We start from the raw sequence: 21,112 nt of genomic DNA, 5'->3' as shown, positions 1-21,112 counted from the left end.
TCCAAACATTTGTATGTCATGTACAAAGTCTACCCTTAAACTGTTTGCTGTTGAAACTGCACTTTGCATCTTGAAGCCATGTGATAAAATCTCTACAATTAAATAAAACATGTATAGAGATAGCTAGAGTAGGTCCAGCTATATCCTTGATTTTAAAAATATTTTGCTTACAGCAGTTAGCTGTTACATTACACCTCCATCCCATTATAAGACACTACACTTGCTTGTATCCCATCTTTGAAACTCCATTAAGCCACAAATGCTGTTAGGACTATCTAAGATTAACCCATAATGCCAAACATGACTATAGATAGAATAGATGCTATTAATTTTAGTTTAGTGCAAAATGTACATTTTCCAAGCGTTTGATTTAACTCTAGCAAGTCCATTTCAATATTCTAATTTCAAGAGATAGTTTGTCAGTTTGGTCAGTCAGAAGGTACAAAGCCATATTTGTGGCTCATCATGCCTGTTGTGATACTGATATTTCTTGCAATGATAAATCTTTTAGGAAATCTGGACAATGGCCCATATGACCTTCTCAAATTTTATTAGATTCATGGCTACGATGGTCAGATTTTCAGGATCTACTTCATTAGTTGTCCTATTAGAATACTGATATTTATCAACAAAAGCCTGAACATGAGAATCAATTTGTTTATACCACATTTTGGCCCTAAATAGCAGTTTGAATAACAGTGGCATCAGGCAACAAAAATTAAAACTAAGGCCTTTTAAAAAAATTAATGCATGAAGTGTTTTTAAATCTATCCTAGATTGAGAAGTCTGTGATCTGGGGGGCGGGGAAGAGGTATAGATATGGATATACACACTTACACATACACAGGCTGGAAAGCAAAAATGTAAACAGGAGACCATAGAGAAATTAAACACAAAAAATAACATTAAAGCATTGATGTAACTATATAATAACAAGAGAAGACGTGTGGTGAGATGTTTCCCAGTGCCACAGCTTCAAGATCTGAACCTAGGCACCTGAAACATCATGGGAATATTAACTGGAACCTAAAGTTAAATGCATGCACCAGAAAGAAGCTGGAAAATATTATTCATGATTTTATACTGCCTGCTCCAGTCCCTGTTAGAGCTTTTGAGAGAAAGAAACATCTGCATGAAATTTTGAAAACCCAATTTCTCATCCACCCCATCAAAGGTTTGTAACCCCACTCTCTTTTGTTATCTTACTATTCCCACTTGGCTTCTGGCAAATATCCCTGGTTTAAGAGTTTCATAACTCAGTTTCTTGGGAAGAACCACTATGTCACATCTGGTGTGGAACAGGAGAATCATCTGGATGAAAAGACAATTATCCTCTTTGCAAGCTGCCCCTCGCTATTTCTTGGTTTAAAACCTTTAATCGTGGAATTAATTAAACCATCATACTATGATCATGAACTGAAATAAGTAGTTTGGATCTTACAATCTAAGCACTGTATTCATCAACTACGAGGACCTAACTAATGCAAGAACTAGTTTTAAAAACAAAGAACTTGGCTTTGGCTAAAGAACCAGCTGGGAAATAGAAAACGTGTTAGCTCTTTATCACTGCCTCTCATTCAATTGATTAACAATTTAATAATTTAATTCTGGGACTACGTTAATGGCAAAATTCCAATTTAGATCAATTGCTTTAGTTAAAATATAAATTTTGTTAAGTTGCCTCTTTAAGTTAGAAAATTTACAACAAATGAAAACTTCATTGATTTTGATTTATTAGTTCCTATTTCTCTTATCAGGTTGCAGGATGGGAAAGATCTCTGCCTGCGGCCTACAAGATCCTCTGCTTGCCAGTCAGAGAAACAGCTCTTACAATCTGATACTCTTTGGCAACTTTACATATTAGCATACATGTTTTGTCATATATTTCTCAAGACTAAAATATTTCAAATACTGAGCTCAGGATTTTTGTTGTAAAGCAAGCCAAGTCTAACCAAAGACTATCGCCATGCTTCGAAAACAAATCTTCTTATATTGCTCCCTGTTCTTTTCCTTTGGATGGGATGTAGTCTGATGGATTTTAAATTCCTTCCAGAATTTGTCTGATAATCTTTGGAAATGCAGTTCTCACAGAAAAAGGAAAACATTTTACAGTAACACCAAACCCTTTCCTGATTTTATTTGCCCTTTTTATTTTTTCTTGACACTACAAATATTCTCTATAACATTCTCTACACATACAAAGTCAAAGTCAAATTGTTCTTTAATGAATAAGTCTCCAGACTATTTCAAAATGGCAAACATAAAATTCTACACACACAGAATTCACTTGGCATGCCACCCAGACATGTTGGTGAAATGATTGACACAATATCATATCATGTTCTTTGGCATTTAGAAGGCATCTAGCATGAGATGAACATAGTTGCATGTTCCTCTTTCCAAGTAAGCACATCCTCATTTGTTTAGATGATGTACCTAAGTGTATGCAGATTGTTTTTAAAGCTTACATCAGATTCTATGGTCCAGAAATGTGACAAGCAAGTCCATAAACCAATCTAGGAAGATCTGGGCAACTAACAGTATGCCTGCCAATTTCTAGTGCATCATGACCTTAAGTTTGACACTATCAAAGAAATAATGCCCTAAACTGACCCACAGCGCTTTTTTCAGTAACCATTATGATTAAGCTCACCCTAAAATTTATGCTCAGAAGGAAGATATTCTCCAAGTAAAGCATAAATAGAGAGAGAGAGAAAGAAAAAGGGATGGAAGGAGAGAGAGATATGTAACCTAATGACCTCTAAGGAACATTATTTTTTTTATCTAGCTGCCAAAAATGCTTCAATATGTCTTTGCATTTTCAATTTGAAGCAGCAGCTATATATTTTGACAAAATGAGACTTGTTTTGAGGCAATAATCAGCAAGTTTCATACAAGAAAGTCCAAATTTCTATATACAGCAAGTCTCAGTTTTTCTCTCCTTCTCTACACATCCCCTCTCTCCAAATCCAGTGGCATATAATTACTCACATACATCTGTGATGGCTGTTCCCTGAAGGATGCCGTCCTTTCTAAGTGGGAAGTAAACCCCAAGGAGATGCAGACTGTATGTTGGTAAAGGAGGAATAAAGGAAATGAATCACCCAGCTGCATAAATCCAGCTTTCCTAATATTCACTTTTCGTTATAGGAGCTGATGAGATATAATCGGAGGCGGAGGAATCCCCATCTGCTGGGGTGACCTGTATTTCCTCAGTGCTTAGACTAGAGGCAGCTAGAGGAGTGAGTGTGTGTGTGTGTCTGTGTGTGTGTATGCACGCACTGGATTACAAGAGCCAGAATAAGCCTTTTATGGCTCCCATGCTAGCACAGGAAGTTTTCCAATAGGCTCTCACACGGCAAACTGCAGGAAGCTGGAGTGGGGGGACTCATTTGGGAATGCAAGGCAGGGATGGGTGAAAATGTCAAAACCACTGATGAAATAAGTAGGAAGGGTTTTCAGAATCCAGGGTACCTTATGCACCCCTAAAGTAAATAAGTACAATGTCCAGATGACAGTCATTTTTGTTCAGATAAGCCCCTTCCTGAAATCTAACTGTGTTCTGTTCTGTTCCTCCCCCTGCCCTACACGTTCAGCAATAGTTATACCAGCTCTGCACTTAGATGACACAGAAGCTTTTCACCTATGCCTCAGAGCTGTACCCAACACAGCTCACATCATGGAGAAGTATAGCATATCATTCTTTCTTAACAGCAACAGAGTTATGAAGGCCAGGGCACAATGACACCTAGAAAACATAAGCCCTTCATTTCCCCTTAGCAATAAATGACTATACAGCTGGCATGAGCAAGGTGTAGATGGACTGCAACTTCCAACATTACCCCCAATGGCTGTGCTAGGCAGGACCCCTGGGAGTTGCAGTCCAATTTATGGAGAGTTACATATTTCCTATTCCTGCTATGCAGCCTTCCTCTCTTACTTCTTCAGTTTCAGCACGCAGGCTGAGAAAGTATCTGGCTTACAATAAAGATAACTGAGTTGTAGGTCACTGACATGCTTCTTTGAAATTGCTTTGCCAAGTGTCCTGTGAATTGTTCAGTTCACCTTGAGGCTGTTGCACCATGCTGGGCAGTAATACTGTACAGAAGCAGTAGTCAGGAGTCAGAAACCCCACATCAAGATGGCAGGCTTTCCCTGAGGCTAACGGTAGTCTTGCACAGTATTGGCTTCCCCATAAATGCAGAGAAAAGATGCACTACTCATTCCACAATAAAGGAATATACCTGTCCTGTATAGTCACTCTTTAGCTATCTTTCACAGTTTTAAGGAACATGGCAGTGTGGTATAATGTTTTGAGGATTGGATTGTAACTCTAGATACCAGGACTCAAAACCCTGCTTGGCCATGGAAGCCTACTGGGTGATCTTGGACAAGTCACAAACTTTCAACCCCAAGGGAAGTCAACCCCCCCCCCCCCCGAGCAAATCTTGCACAAAAATCCCCCAAACACCTGTGGTATTTTGCCTTAGGGTCACCATAAGTTGTAAATGCACACCACAACCATCACCACCAGTCATCTTTCTATTAAGTGTATGGATAGCTATCTATCAAAGATGGGGGGTCACCTTCAGCTCAAGGTCCAAATTCAATGTCAGAAAAGTTTTAGGAAGCCACATTTCAGTGGTGGGTTGGGCCAAGGGTAAAAGAGGAAACTCAAAAGTCTGATTTGTCAATGATTTAGCAAAAAGTATTTCAACCTTTTATAATGAAGAAAAAGCCCACACAAATGTTAGGAGAACCCTCAACATACTATCACAAAGATAAGAGGGCACGACCACCTGAAATAAACAGATCTTCATGAAAAGTATCTGCCTTGGCCATAGATAGAGCTGGTAGTTGATCACAACAAAACAATATTGATATGAGATTATAAAGATGGAAAGGCAAGAATAGTCATTTTTTAAAATTTCTCCATCTTTGCCTCTTCTTTTTGTTTTAAGAAATAACCTTGTTCATAATTAAAGTCTACATAGCTAACTGTACAAAACCCAATTTTCTACTGCACAAAATATGTTCAGGTGCATATTAGAATAACACCTGGATACTGGAAGCTACAGTCCAAAAAGTAACTTTTCCAAGAGACACTGCAATTTGCCCTCCATCCCTGCAGATAGAGTAGTCTCTTCCTGAGAATCAGAAAGCTCTCCCTCCACTGCCATGAGGCAGTAGTACCTTCTCCCCAATACTAAATGGCAGAAACAATTGACTAATTACAATATTAGAAAGGTTTTTTAAAAAATATTCATTAAAGAGATTGATAGTAAAGGTTTGATGGCACTTGCTCAAATTATTCATAAAGCAGTTTGCGTTTAGAGTTAATGGGAAAATGTTGAATCATATTTTACAAAAATATTAGATCATGTCTCTTATTAAGGGAATTATATGCAGCCAACTTTATTAAAACCTGTCAGTGTTTGTAGTGGTTCTGAATAAGTGCAAATAGATTTCATGGCAATCTGAAATCTAAAGTTTGAGAGCAGGGGCCCAGGAAAGGATGCATACAAGATGGCTGTTATGTTTTTTACTGATGCAGCTGTCTCCTGCTAAGCCATTTAACTTTTCACTAAGCAAGTTGGGCAATTTTCTGCATGACGTTTATGTAGAAAAAGCCATACTAGAAGGTTAGAAGAGTGTAAGTGGCAAAGAAAGGGCTGTGATTCAGAAAGCCTTTGGTTCAAATGTCACCTCTGCAATGAACTCACTAGCAGTGGTGGATAGTGGAAGCAGTAGGGATCTCTCTGCAGGTTTGTCAGCTGCCAGGATTTTTGGAGTCGGGCACAGAACTGTTGTAGGTTGATGTTACACTCCACTTCCTCAGTGTGGGATCTTGGTCAAGATGTGCTGACATAAGTCATTCTCTATCAACCTCATCCCATCTGCAAGACAGAGATAAAGTGGACCAGAGTTGTCCCAAAATATCTGCTGTCTGAGGCAAAGGAATACACCAAGAAAATCCCAATCATCTACTCTCTGGCCCAAGTCAAGCTATATAATACCTAAGGCCAGTCAAACTATTTTGATATCTAATGAAGAAACTCCCACAAGCATCCTCCCCTTGGTGGTAAAAATAAAGAAACAAATGCAATAATAATAGATTAAACAACTAATAGCTTACTGTGTTTCTATGACATTTGGAACTGGTGCCTGGGGGCTGCCACACTGCATAATAGCACAACAGGCCTTGAAACTTACATACTGCATTGCATTCCCTTGTGTTATTTATTATTTATTTATTAAACGTATATATCTCACCATCTGCCTGGGTGATAGGCAATTAAAATTTCATAAAGTTACAACATCATGAATACAAAAAACACAGCTGCAAAGGGCGAAGACAACTTTGTTGTTCATGGTAAAAAAAATTATAAGATAATAAATGGGTAATAATTTCATTTTTCTGCATGCCAGTCATGCCGAAATTAAAGAATAGTGAGTTCTTCCAATCTTACCTTGACTGAACCTGAGAACTGTGTTATTTTTTCTGCGCTGTAGCAGCTAGAGTGTTGGACTATGGCAAATGAGACCTTGAGTGACCATCTCACAGGTGGCTTTAGTTACATTCTCTCAGCCTTGTTGTTAACTGCTGTCAAGCTGACTTCCATTTATGGTGACCCTATGAATGAGAGTCCTCCAAGTCACTCTATCATCAGGTCTTGAACATTTGGGGGTAATGGGTCTATCCATCTGGAATGTGGTTTTCCTCTTTTCCTACTGCCTTCTACCTTATCAAGCATTGTTGTCTTTTCTAGTAAGCCATGTCTTCTCATTATAAGTCTCAATTTAGTGATCTTGGCTTCTACACAGAATTCAGCCTTGATTTCTGACAGCGGCCTCTTGTCCTGAGTACAGGTTATGCATCAGGACAATCAAACACTGTGGCATAGTCTTTCATGATCTGTACAATTAAAGGCTTTTCCTCTGAAATTCTGTGGTGCACTCCATTATTCAATGTATGTTTGCAATTTGCAATATGTTTGCAAAATGCTCCCTCCTTTCCTGAATCCAGCCTGAATATCTGGTATTTCTCATACCATATAGGTAAAAGTCTTATGGTTGTTTATATGCCTGTACTGCAGCCATTCACTCAAAACCACAAGGTTGCGAGTTCAAGACCAGCAAAAGGGCCCAAGCTCGACTCAGGCTTGCATCCTTCCGAGGTCGCTAAAATGAGTACCCAGACTGTTGGGGGCAAATTAGCTTACTTGCTAATTAGCTTACTTGCTGTTCAACGCTATGATCTTTGGAATAGCAGTATATAAATAAAAAACAAAAAAAATATAAATATGCTTGTTGTAGAATTCTGAGTATCACTTTGTTTGAATGGGAAATTAATGCAATTGACTTATGGTAAATGCAATCCCTAGCATCCCCTTTCTTGGGGATTTAAATGAATATTGGGTGTTTCCAAGCTGTTGGCCATTATTTTGTTTCTATGTTTATTGACAAATTTTAGTTAGAACTAGAGTAGATTCTGTTTCTGTGGCTTGAAACAGCTCTATTGGTATGGCATTTGTGACTGGTGATTTATTTCTCCCAAGTGCTTTGAGTACAGCTTCCACTTCACTTTCTACACCTCTAGGTTTATCTTCAAATGGTTCTTCCTTGAATGAATCTGTCACTCTTTCATCTCTTTTATATAGTTCTTCATTGTATTGGTTCTATTGGCTTTTTGTTTATCCAGTTGGCGCTTCATATCCATGGGGGTTCTGTTCTACCCCCCCCCCCCCCGTAGATGCCAAAAACCGCAAGCCATCAAATCCCATTTTTGTTAACAGTGGCATTGCCGTGTGCATGCACTGATATTGGGGGAGAAATGGGGAAGAACCATCCATAGATGCTACAATCCAAGCTCATGCACAGAAAGGGCTGACTGTTACTTGGTCATGGAACGTATTCCCCAGACGGTCATAGAGGATCCTCACTCTTGGTTTGATTTCTCAGAGTTCAGCCTAACTCATCTCAAAGGTTAGTTGTTAGGATAAAGTGAGGAGGAGAACCATCTTCACCACCTCAAGCCCCTTGAAGTGTTCTTTGCCAGCTTCTCATTCATATAATTACCCATTCCTTTCTTTACCTGGAAAGGAACAGGAGTAGCAGCCACTGCCAGTGTCATTAAAGGAAAGAATGAGTTTTCCATCCTCCTCCACTAGTCCCATGCAAAGATTATCACTGCAGTTCCCAAACACCATGGCAGGTGTAGTTTTCCTAGGTACTGTAGCAATTGTGGACAAGGAGGAATATTGAGGGTGCAGGGGAATGACAGAGCTTGGGATGGGCATAATTTCTTCTCTGGCCAGGATTTTAATTTGAGCCACAGAATAATTCTACACCTTGAAAAGATCTCATCACATTTGAAGCAAACGTATACAACCTTCTTCTCCACATCAAGTTTTCTAGGATCTCAAGCTTGGAGAGGTTTGCTGGAGTGCAAATATATTACTTATAAATGATGGTGGCAAACCACTGTAGTTCACTAGATGTTTTGGCAGATGCTGTAATCAGTTTGGAAAAAATCCTTTGCCCAGTCTAAAACAATCTGGAGAGAAATGGAGTGAAATGTCTTATCCTTACCCTTGAGTAATAGTATTATTTGTTTCTAATACCAAAATAAATAAATAAATAAATAAATAAATAAATAAATAAATAAATAAATATGAAAATGGCAGGGACATCAAAAGAAGTAGAGAGCCCATGGGTCACAGTGGGCATCCACTGTGAGGGATGACTGCATTTTACACACCTCTGCTGTAAAAGCTGCTCTCTACATTTTAGCTTGTATAAACAAAATTCAGTGACAAAAGTGCTAAACAGTACTGGGATTGGTGAGTATGTAACTCTTCGTTTATATCAGTGTCACTGGTTCCTTGTCTATTTCTATGATTCATTCAAAATACTAGTTGCTACTTTTTAAGCTCTAAGTGCCTTGGGAGCCAGGATCTCTCTCTTTGGTTTCTGTTGTCCAATATCATGCAGTGAACCACTGGACTAATCAGAGATGTCCTCAACTAAAGATTATTTCTTTCTTTATTTAATATCCCACCTTTCCCCCAGGGTGGGACCCAAGGTAGCTCACAAAGGAAAATCAACTAAAATCCACCAGTAGACCTTAAAATCAATTAAAATAGCTACAACTAAAACAATATAAAATTATTTTAAAACATTGAAAAAAAATAAAAATAAAACGCACATCCCAATTAAAAAAAATCCTCCCTGGTGCAGTTACCTATTAAAAGCCCATTTAAACAAAAAGGTTATTGCCTGCTAGAGAAAGGAAAACAGGGAGGGGGCAGCCTAATTCCCATGTAAGAGAGTTCCAGAGGGTTCATCATGACACCTACTACTTCATTCATTATTTCACTTTCCACTGATCCTAATAAATGGGGTATCAGTGTGGTGTAGTAGTTTGAGTGTTGGAATACAAATCTGGTGACCAGGGTTTGATTCCCAGCTTGGCCATGAAACCCAGTGGGTGACCTTGGGCAAGTCACATGCTCTCAGCCTCAGAGGATGGCAATGGAAAACCTCCTTTGAACAAATATTGTCAAGAAAACCCTGTGATAGAGTCACCTTAGGGTCACCATAAATCAGAATCGAACTGAAGGCACACCACAACAACAGGCTTTTCACTGCTGTTCTTTGTGCATGATCAACACAGGAGCAGAGATTATTGGATTCCCCTTAAATGCCTCACAATGTGTTCTCCTTACAAGTGTGGCCATGTAACAGTACATTTCTGCACTTTAGAAAATTACCACTGCACTGTGGATTGCTCCCATCCTTATCTCATCTCATCTGCTCAATCGGGGGGAAGATTATCACACTCCATGAACTTATTCCATTCTTCTCCCATCGTGAAGTATAATGGACCCGTCATTTGGTACTAACGGGAGTTTCCTTGTTGTTTCTGTGTTGTTCTTGTATGTGAAACCTTCTCCAGAGTTGTAGTTCAAAGGATACTCAAGGAAAAGATTCTGATCACCTCACCAAACTACTGATTCCAGGATTCTATAGGATGCTAAAATATAGTTCAAGTATTAGCAAACAGATACAGTATAACTGTGCCACATGAAACAGTCCGGCCAGAGAGAGGAGAAGGAGAGGAGCTGCTTGGCAGCCATTTTGAGACCGTGTGCTTGAGACCGTGTGCTCGTTGCTGAAGGGGAGGAGCTTCTGTGAGTCACATCTGTGAGTCACAAGGGGGCGGAGCTAGCAGACTAGCTTTATATACCAACTTCCAGAGCCTTAGTTTTCTTAGTTTCTTAGTTTTCTTAGAATCTTAGTTTTCTTTAACTGAACAACTCTGCTCAAGTGGCATCAGGTTAGAATCGGATATTGAAACAGAACCTTCCCTTTAAGTGTAAGATAGCAGCCAGTACATTCCTTTAAAGAAGAATTCCCAGTAGATTGACTGTTATACTCATTACTAAAGACTTTGCAGTATGGACAACGACGGATCTGCTGCAGTCACCTGCAACTCTTGTGGGATGTTTCTCTTCTTGCCTACAGAAGTGGAGAACTTCACATGCACCAAGTGCAAGTTGGTAGCACTCTTGGAGGAGAAAGTGCAGCAGCTGGAGTCCAGAGTAGCTACACTTCAGCAGATTAGGGAACAAGAGGATTTCCTGGACACAATAGAACTAACCATCTTGGATGAGTACCACGCAGAGGAAGATGCTAGGGTGGAAGAGGTCACTTGCCAAACAGAGGAGGCAGACAGCTGGAGGAATGTCACAAAGAGAAGTAAGCCAAGAAGGAATTGTTCGGGGAGCTTGCAGCTAGAGAATCGATTCCAAGCTCTTTCCCTTATCAAGGAGGATGAAGAAGAGCAGCATGGACAGACTTCAGGGACGGAGCAGGGGAGCCTGAGAGTCCCACCCGAGGGAACAGTCGCTGCTAAGCCTCGGAGGAGGCGTGTGGTCGTAGTGGGGGACTCCTTGCTGAGGGGTACAGAAGCAGTGATTTGTAGGCCTGACAAGATGTCTCGAGAGGTGTGTTGTCTTCCAGGTGCAAAGATCCGTGATGTGACAGAGAGGCTGACAAGACTGGTCAAGCCTACTGACCAATACCCCTTCCTTTTGGTCCACGTGGGAACTAATGATACTGCAAGACACAGCATTCAGAACATCAAAAGGGATTACGAGGCGCTTGGTAGGAAGCTGAAAGGAATGGATGTACAGGTTGTCATCTCGTCTCTTCTGCCAGTTGAAGGGCATGGTCCAGGAAGGGAGAGGAAAATAGCAGATGTGAACAACTGGCTTCGCAGATGGTGCCGCCGAGAAGGATTTGGATTCTTCGATCATGGGCTGCGGTTCCATGAGGAGGGACTTCTTGCAACAGACGGGTTGCATCTCACGCCAGTTGGAAGAAATGTTTTTGCCAACAGTCTCAAGAACTTGATCAGAAGAGCTTTAAACTGAGTTCCGAGGGGAAGGGAGACAATATTAAGGAAGGCGAAAGGGATGGCGAAAATAGTCAAACTGTCACAGAGGAAACAAGGCAAACAGTGCAAGGACCCAACAGTGGGAGGCAAAAAAACTTGCACAGGCAGCAAGTAAAAGGGAACCATGGTCTGCGATGTCTCTACACTAATGCACAGAGCATGGGAAATAAGCAGGATGAACTCGAACTCCTAGTACAACAAAGCAAATATGATATAATAGGCATCACTGAAACCTGGTGGGATGAGTCTCATGATTGGAATGTGGAAATAGAGGGGTATAACCTTTTTAAGAGAAATAGGCCAAACAAGAAAGGAGGAGGAATAGCACTATATGTCAGAGATATTTACACCAGTGAAGAGATCCTGGACATCAATCATGGAAGCCAGGTGGAGAGCATCTGGATAAGAATCAAAGGGGAGGGAAACAACAAGGATGTTACAGTGGGAGTCTACTACAGACCCCCAAGTCAGACTGAGGAATTGGATGATGCCTTTCTAGAACAGATGACCACACACTCAGAAAGGAGAGATGTAGTAGTGATGGGCGACTTCAACTACCCTGATATTTGCTGGAAGTCAAACTCAGCAAAATCCTCAAGGTCTAGCAAATTCCTCGTTTGCCTGGAAGACAATTTCATGGTCCAAAAGGTGGAAGAGGCAACAAGGGGGTCAGCTATTTTAGATCTGATCCTAACCAACAAGGATGACTTGGTTAATGGGGTGCAAGTGGTGGGATCATTAGGTGGAAGTGACCATGTTCTCCTGGAGTTTGTAATACAGTGGAAAGGAGAAGCCAGGCATAGTCAGACACGCATCCTAGACTTTAGGAGAGCGAATTTCAGTAAACTTAGAGAAGTATTGAGGGCGATTCCATGGTCAGAAACACTAAAAGATAAAGGAGTTCAGGATGGATGGGAGTTTCTCAAAAGAGAGATACTGAAGGCACAATTTCAAACAGTTCCAGTGAGAAAGAAAAACAGGAGGTGTCTCAAGAAACCAGGATGGATGACTAAGGAACTTTCAACTGAGCTAAGTTTGAAACGGAACATGTATAAGAAATGGAAAAAGGGGGAAATCACAAAAAAGGAATTCAAAGAAATAGCAGGCATGTGTAGGGGTAAAGTCAGAAAAGCTAAAGCGCAGAATGAACTCAGGCTTGCTAGAGAGGTTAAGAACAATAAAAAGGGCTTTTTTGGATATGTCCGCAGCAAAAGGAAGAAGAAGGAAACGGTAGGGTCACTGCGTGGAGAAGATGGCAAAATGCTAACAGAAGACAGAGAAAAGGCAGAATTACTCAACACCTTCTTTGCCTCAGTCTTCTCAGAAAAGGCAAAGGGTGCTCAACCTGAGGATAATGGAGCAGAGGACAGAATAGGGGAATTTCAGCACAGAATAAGTAAAGAGATAGTAGAGGAACACCTTATTAATCTAAATGAATTTAAGTCTCCGGGACCAGATGAACTCCATCCAAGGGTATTAAAAGAACTGGCAAATGTAATATCGGAGCCATTGGCAATAATCTTTGAAAACTCCTGGAGAACAGGAGAGATCCCAGCAGACTGGAGGAGGGCAAACGTTGTCCCCATCTTCAAAAAGAGAAAAAAAGAGGATCCCAACAATTATCGTCCAGTTAGTCTGACATCAATACCAGGAAAGATTCTGGAGCAGATCATTAAACAGAGAGTCTGTGAACATCTAGAAGGCAATGCCATAATCACAAAAAGTCAACATGGGTTTCAGAGAAACAAGTCATGCCAGACAAACCTAATCTCTTTCTTTGATAAAATTACCAGCTTGGTAGATGAAGGGAATGCTGTGGATATAGTATATCTTGATTTCAGTAAGGCCTTTGACAAGGTTTCCCATGACATTCTTGCAAACAAGCTTGTAAAATGTGGGCTAGACAAAGGAACTGTTAAATGGATCTGTAATTGGTTGACCGGCCGAACCCAAAGGGTGCTCAACAATGGCTCCTTTTCATCCTGGAGAGAAGTGACCAGTGGGGTCCCACAGGGCTCTGTCCTGGGCCCAGTGCTATTCAACATCTTTATCAATGACCTGGATGACAGAATTGGGAGCATACTTATCAAATTTGCAGATGACACCAAATTAGGAGGAATAGCTAATACCCCAGAGGACAGGATCAAGATTCAAAATGACCTGAATAGACTAGAAAGCTGGGCCAAAGCTAACAAAATGAAATTCAACACAGAGAAATGTAAGGTATTGCACTTAGGGCGGAAAAATAAAATGCACAGATATAGGATGGGTGACACCTAGCTGAATGAAACTACGTGTGAAAGGGATCTAGGAGTCCAAGTAGACCACAAGTTGAACATGAGTGAACAGTGTGATGCGGCAGCTAAAAAGGCCAATGCTATTTTAGGCTGCATCAATAGAAGTATAGTGTCTAGATCAAGAGAAGTAATAGTGCCACTGTATTCTGCTTTGGTCAGGCCCCACCTAGAATATTGTGTCCAGTTCTGGGCACCACAATTCAGAAAGGACATTGAGAAACTGGAGCGTGTCCAAAGGAGGGCGACAAAAATGGTGAAGGGTTTGGAAACCATGCCCTATGAGGAACGACTTAGGGAGCTGGGGATGTTTAGCCTGGAGAAAAGAAGGTTAAGAGGTGATATGATAGCCCTGTTTAAATATTTGAAAGGATGTCATATTGAAGAGGGAGCAAGCTTGTTCTCTGCTGCTCCAGAGAACAGGACCCGGAACAATGGATGCAAGCTACAGGAAAAGAGATTCCACCTCAACATTAGGAAGAACTTCCTGACAGTAAGGGCTGTTCGACAGTGGAATGCACTTCCTCGGAAGGTGATAGAGTCTCCTTCCTTGGAGGTCTTTAAACAGAGGCTGGATGGCCATCTGTCAGGGATGCTTTGATTTGGATTTCCTGCATGGCAGGGGGTTGGACTGGATGGCCCTAGTGGCCTCTTCCAACTCTATGATTCTATGATTCTATGATTCTATGAAAGGAGCCTTAGGGAAACTAATTAAATTTCTATTATGACATGCAGAGGTGGGGGTGCTCTAGACTGGAACTAAAACAACAATATTGAAAGAATTGGAAAATACATTGGAAAATAATTTTTTTTCAATGACAACAACGCTAGAGAAAGTGTTTAGGCTCCACTCAGCAAGCACCCTATGTTAACCATATAGTAATCATGTCAAAGCGTACTATGAGCCAGCTTTAGTGCATGGTGACAGCCATCAACTGTGGTCATTTTGTAAAAACATACAAATCTTAGGTTGTAGTTATTGTGTGCCTTCAAGTCATTTCTGAAACTTATGTTGTTATATGTCTTCATTTCTGACTCAGTGACCCTAAGGCGACCCTCTCACAAGGTTTTCTTGGCAAGTTTCTTCAGAGGGGTTTTGCCATTCCCATCTTCTGAGGCTCAGAAGATGTGACTTGCCCAAGGTGACCCAGTCGGCTTCTGTGGCTGAGCCCACATTCAAATCCTGGTCTCTCAGTGTCTTAGTCCAATGCTCAAACCACTACACCACATAGAGAAACCAAAATTAACAACTGACCCACCCTGACCCAACTCTTTAAAATCTGAGCTTGAACTTCTGTATATTCAGCCATGTTTGTACTCCCTGAGTCAATGCCACCTCTGTTTTTCCCTCAAGACACTCCTCATCTTTAATAGTACATGGCAGTCAGGTGCAATATGCTCCTCTCCACAGCTGCACCTTTTATAATTGGTTGATGCAGATGGGAGAGATTTCATTTCATTTTCTGAAAAATTAAAGAAAAAATGTAAATTCCTTTTTATATGGGGCTGAATGAATGTAATGTAGACACTTTGCCATCCCCGTTATGTTAATGATGGATTTACCAAGAGGCCATAGGTTATAAACAATTGCCAATATGCTGTTACAAAGCTGTTAGGAGGCAACTTTTGCCTTTTGTTTCCAGCCATGAGCCTTATTTGGAAGGAGTTGTGCAGGTTTTTTTTTAAAAAATGCAGCTTTGTTTTTAAAACCAAAGCAAGCCATTAGAAATGTGGAAGCCAATAAACAAGATGATTGCAGTTGTTCCATACAAGGGCAGCCTCCAGCCCCCTATCAGCTATTTTAATCTCCTAACTATCCAAAGGGAGAGTTTAATTTGCATATAAATAGAATGTTTCCAAATGGAACCAATCTAATGTTAAAATGCTAATTAAAGCTTCATTTGGTACACTAAAAAAAGCGAAAGAAACATTCTGACTCCATTTATGCATAATAGACAAGATAGCTCCTTTCTTTTACAGACTCTTGTCCTTCTAGGGCTGATGCAGGTATATCTCTGTTAAGATTTGACAAGATCTTATATCATGTACAGAGCATTTGAGCATGTTTGTTGTTTTGTACCTTCAAGTCATGTCCAACTTATGGCAACTCTAAGGTGAATCTATCACAGGGTTTTATTGGCAAGATTTGTTCAGGGTGGTGGTGGTTGTCACCACTTTCCTTTCAGGCTGAGGAGATTATCCCACTGCCTTTTCTCCCAGCCTTGACACTGGCTGAAACTTTTAAAAACTTTTTTAACATGGGTGTTATTGCACACCTCCGTGCCCAGTCCGGAGGCATTCTGTATTGATCTTGGCCTCCCATACCTGATCTGTACTTTTCTGGCACTTTTTGAAAGTACAGATCGGGTATGGGATGCCTCTGGATTGGGCATGAAGGCATATGATAGCACCCATTTAAAAAAAGTTTTTAAAAGTTTCAGCCCGTGCCAAATCTTGGAGGAAAGGCACTGTGATAATCTCCTGAGAGAGTGTGACTTGCTCAAGGTCCCCCAGTGGGTTTCCATGGCTGAGCAGGGAACTGAACCCTGATCTTCTGAGTCCTAGTCCAACATCCAAACCATAACACCATGCTAGCTCTCCTTGATTACCAGATTCTCACTGAAAGTGATGGGCAACATCTTGTAGGCACAAGAGTTGTACGTACACACTAGAGTAAAACATCCCAAGCTATCTGATGGCCAGCTGCTAGGAACTTGTACCATATTTGTGTCCACAAGTGTTTCTTTTTCTCCTGGAAACTCACTAGGGACCAGCAGCCAATGGCTCATTAGTCCATGGACCACTACTTAGAGTAGCACTGCACTAGAGCTCTCAGATCAGCTAACATTTTTTTTTTTTAGAATTTACTAGTTACATTTATATGCCACCTTTCTTTTCTCCTCCTCACTTTTATCCTCACAAAAATTCTGGAAGGTAGGTCAGGCTGTGAGAATGACTGGCCTAAGGTCACCTTGTGAGTCCTGTAGCTCAGTGGGACCTGTAACCTGGATTTCTCCACTTCTAGTCCAACATGCTAATCACCATATTTTCTGGCTTTAATTAAAATGTGTACAAATAGTTCAATGATTTATATTCTAATTTACTGAAGTAAATATTTGTATTTATTCAAAATCTTAGTTGCTTTTCTGTATGGAATTCAGGACTTCTCCTATATTGCTGGGCAGTTCCTACAGACCATTTTAAAAGGGCCTCTCTTTGTGTCATCCCCTCCTTTAGAATCAATGAATCAATCACTTTGGCCAAAGACAGACCGCACAAAAATGGTGGTCTGCAGGCACCTGTTTTAACTCCAGAGGGACGCTGTAGCCACCAAACCATGTGATGTCCATCCAGAGTAAAAAGAACCTGGTTCGTCCGGGTTCTTTTTGCAGTGCCCAGGTTATGCCATGATGTGTGGATGCTGCACATCCCTTACGTCAAGATGGCAGCGCCCGTGTGGATGAGATGCTGCCATTAGGCCACCGCCGTTACACACTAGGGTTCCAGACTGTGCAGTTGCTGTGCAGTCCAGAACCCTAGTATTGCCGCTGCCACGCTGCTTTTGGCCCATCTGCATTGGGCCTTTGTTTCTATCCCACCATTTCCCAAGAGTGCAACACATAGAAGTTTACAGAAGAAAGCCATATACAGCTAAAATGCAAACATACCAAAAGTTAAGATTAAAATAATATTAAACCTGTCATTGTTTTCAATTCATGGTGACCCTAAGGCTAATCCATCATGGGGTTTTCTTGCCAAGATATGTAACTACCTAGTTAATTAAAAGAATATAAAACATTTATTTAAAAGCTAAAACAGAATACCCATAATATAAAATAATCAGCTCACAAAGGCCAGCTGGAATAGAAAATTCTTCACTTGATGACAAAAGCACAGTTTAGAAAGAGGAAGCTTAGAAAGGAAGTTCCAGATTGTAGGACAAACCACAAAGGTGGCCATCTCCCATGGTCTGGAAACCAACAATAGGATTCAGGCCACAGTGTATGGTTGGATCACCAAATTTCTATTACAATATACATACATACTAGCTGAGTTCCTCTTAATCCAGGATTTTTAAAGGAGAGGGAGAAATGAAAGACTAGTACCCAGGACTTAAACTTTACTTCCCACAGAGTTGTCAGGAAAATGAAAAACTAGTTTTTGGAACTTGGAAAGTGGAAAACAAAGCACAACATTTTCACTTCTGCAGACAAGAAAAAAACTCCACCATGAGAAAACCACCTAGAAAGATTACTTTTGTTGGTTTATTTATTTGTTATAACCAGCCTTTCTCTCAATGTAAGAACCAAGGCAAAACATATGTAAACAGCACCATTTGCACTAACACTAAATGCAGGAATCTACACCTGGCTCCACACCCTACCAGAATTTAGGGTATGTTTTCTGCAATCCTATTATCCTTAGTACTGTATTCAGTGTGTTAACTTGGTTTAACATTTTCATGTATGCAGAGATTTGCTTTATAGGACTGAACCTCAGACATTCATAGTCATGCAGTGCATTGCTTTCCCAGTCTGCTTTGCGGATTTGATGAAGATGGTCACTGCCAACTAGTCTATCAGAAGCCCCAGCAATTACTGTCTCTTGGCAAAAAGAATGCTGCCCACAATTTTAGTGGGCAGGCTGTACCTTTAGCTACACATGCTGCTGAGAATAGAGAAAACTAGCTGTATCAGAAAATAGAGGCTCTCAGTGACTGCCTTTCTGTGACATTCTCAAAAACCCACATCATTCTTGTGCATTGTTGGTAAGGCTAGAAATCTCCACCACTACACCTCATACAAAATAAATTGGAGCACCGATGCCCAGTTCTGCAGCATCTTTAACTGTAGGCCACACATGTCAGAGGATCTTACAAAGCCCTTGTTTGTAGGATCTAATTTGAGCAAATGTTGAAGACAGCTCAAGTTCTTGACTTCACAAGGAGCTAGCTCATTTCACTTAAAACATATAGCTCAGTGTTACAGTCATTTGTGTCACGGGAAGAGTTCCTGAAAGATTCATTTAAATGGGCTTACCTTATCACGGAGAAGACACCGCCCGACTATCAGCTGCAAAATACAAAAGAAGGGGCATAACAAGATTGGGAAGGAAGGAGGAACTACACCGAATAAAGGACTGACTTGCTGGGGAAGACAATCATCTCAAGCACAATACAAAAATCCAAGGTATTCAGAGCAGGATTGATGATTTCCCTGTTGCCCGGCTTGTAGCTGACAAGATGGATAAGAATGGATGCTTAAGAGCCATGCTTATATAATACCAGACTCTTGATAGAGTGAGATAGAAAGGCAGAAGTTGGCTTTGTCTAGCTGGTCCTTTTCAAAAGGGAATAAAGACACACACTCATAGTCTCCAGAGCATCCACTACTAGCTTGCCGAGGGCTGAAGAAAGGGAATACAGTGTTGTGTGGAAAGAGACTACTAACAGTTAATGCCATGGAAACAACCCCATCCAGGAGATTGAAAGAGTCAGACTGTTGAAGGAATAGAAAGGGGGTGGGGGGTGTATTTTACATGACAGGGAGAGGTTTGTGTAGAGCTTGTTAAACTGAAATATGATCAGAAGTGCCACATATAGCTGAGAGGGAAGACTCCCAGGGCTCCAGTTTCTACTTGGTTCTCACACAGATGGACTTTGCTTTATTGTGACATTGAGACGGAGCTAAATTTGTTGCAAGATGCATTGGCTGCATGCTGTGCCACTAGTTCTTGCAAAACAGGCTGTGGGAAATCTATGGATTTAGGAACATACGGTTAAATTATAGATAAATTAACATCTGTGGGTTAGAGGCCAACCACACAACTATAATGATTTTTTTTACAGACTAGCTTTGGTTTCCATGGGAACAGGGGCAGAAATGTTCTTTGGACTTGTAAATTAAACATAGGTTGAATACTCTATGTTGTGCATGACTTCCTCATTGAACATGCTACTTTTAATGGTACAACTGGTTTCCAACATAACAGTACTTAAAGAATAAAATGTATTTCTCCCCCAATTCCTGCTACCCAATGGGCAGAATGTAATGTACACACATACATCTTTCATTTCTGCTAAAATGGGGCTATTCTGGCATAATTTCTTGTAAGGATAATATCTATGGTCTGGTCAGAGCATTTGAAATGTACTATATGCCTGCTGTTTATTTATTCATTGATAACATGGTGCAAAAATACTCAACTTGCATAATTCATGCTGGTCACAGAATTTTGATTCTCCAGCAGCAAGTCGGTTTTTTCTAGGTTTTTTAAAAAGATTATTACAAAGGACCTATAAAGGTATTTTACAGCTCACATTATTTTAATGGTTTGGCTGGTGTTAGGAATATTTACAGGACCGAGGAGTGAAACTTTTGGCTATTAACTTAGGGTATATAAAAAAGAAAAACAGTGAGATAAAGTAAGGTGAGGTAAGACATGACTCACTGGAAAAGACAGTAATGCAAGGGGAAAGAGAGAGTAGCAGAAAGAGAGGAAGGCCACGTACTAGATGGATAAATTCAATCAAGGCCATGGCCCTGAGCCTACAAGACCTGAGCGGAAGAGTTGAGGACAGGAGGGCTTGGGTGTGTCTCACTCAAGTTGACTCAAAAGCAGTACAATAACAGCAAAGATACTGTATATACACATATATAAGTCTAGAAATTTTAGTCAAAAATTGGCTCCCAAAACCAGAGTCAATTTATCCATGGGTCAACGTAAGTACTGTATTTTAATTCTAATATAAAAAAGGAACCATCCGTGGGTGACAGGCAAGAATATAATCTGTTCTGGAAGCACTAATCCCCCCTTCCCATTCTCTGATCCATCCAACCTTTAGCGTGAGCACAAACAGTTTTGCCTGCTGGAATTTTGTAAGTTCTTTGGCATTGTTTTCCTTAGCTTCATCCTTTAGTCCTTTGTTACATGCCCCTAAGTTTTACTGTTGACTTATCCATGGGTCATATCAAAACCCATAATTCTGGCTCCAAAACCTGCCCTCGACTTATACATGAGGTCGACTTATAATCAAGTATATACGGGTAGCATTTATTCCGGTATGGCCTTCCTGCTTCAGAAGGTGAGGCACAAAGAGAAGCAGAGCCAATTTTTACATGAGACCCACTGGCTACTTCCAAACTGCAGCAAATTCCACAACTGGGAAGCAGCTGGTCATACCAAGAGCAACAACGAGTGTAAGTTTCTTGAGCCCACCTGATTCCAAACACCTTGTTCTGAGGAATTTGCAAAGAAAGGCATTGTAGGTGGAATGGCTGTGGAAATCTCCTACGCCAACAAAGCACTGGCAATATTTGAGGGAAGGACAACCTCAGAGTGAGGCATTTGGGGCCCA

At 40.7% G+C, this 21,112-nt stretch overlaps 1 protein-coding gene across 9 annotated transcripts in view; it reads right to left on the bottom strand.

Annotated features, from left to right (window-relative positions):
- The window catches only part of LOC149315981 (kelch domain-containing protein 8A), a 45,134-nt gene extending 25,988 nt beyond the window's left edge, over window positions 1-19,146 (bottom strand). For 3 of the 9 annotated variants that reach the window (XM_089514514.1, XM_089514520.1, XM_089514523.1), the window contains exon 1: window positions 18,795-19,146. Coding sequence is in view for 2 of the 9 variants with exons in the window: in XM_089514511.1 (XP_089370637.1) it covers window positions 2,996-3,114 (119 nt within the window). In the remaining 7 variants the exon portion in view is untranslated. Of the gene's footprint in view, window positions 1-2,991; window positions 3,250-18,794 lie in introns of those variants that run through there. The other 6 variants (XM_089514511.1, XM_089514516.1, XM_089514512.1 and 3 more) reach the window with 5 other exon arrangements.
- Between the last annotated feature and the right edge of the window lie 1,966 nt (window positions 19,147-21,112).

This window comes from Sceloporus occidentalis, unplaced genomic scaffold (assembly GCF_023333645.1).
Source record: "Sceloporus occidentalis isolate IW3139 unplaced genomic scaffold, rSceOcc1.0.p SCAF_3, whole genome shotgun sequence".
Taxonomy (NCBI): Eukaryota; Metazoa; Chordata; class Lepidosauria; order Squamata; family Phrynosomatidae; genus Sceloporus; species Sceloporus occidentalis.
The sequence above is the reverse complement of the archived record's forward strand: the minus strand, read 5'-3'. Positions and strand labels throughout refer to the sequence as shown.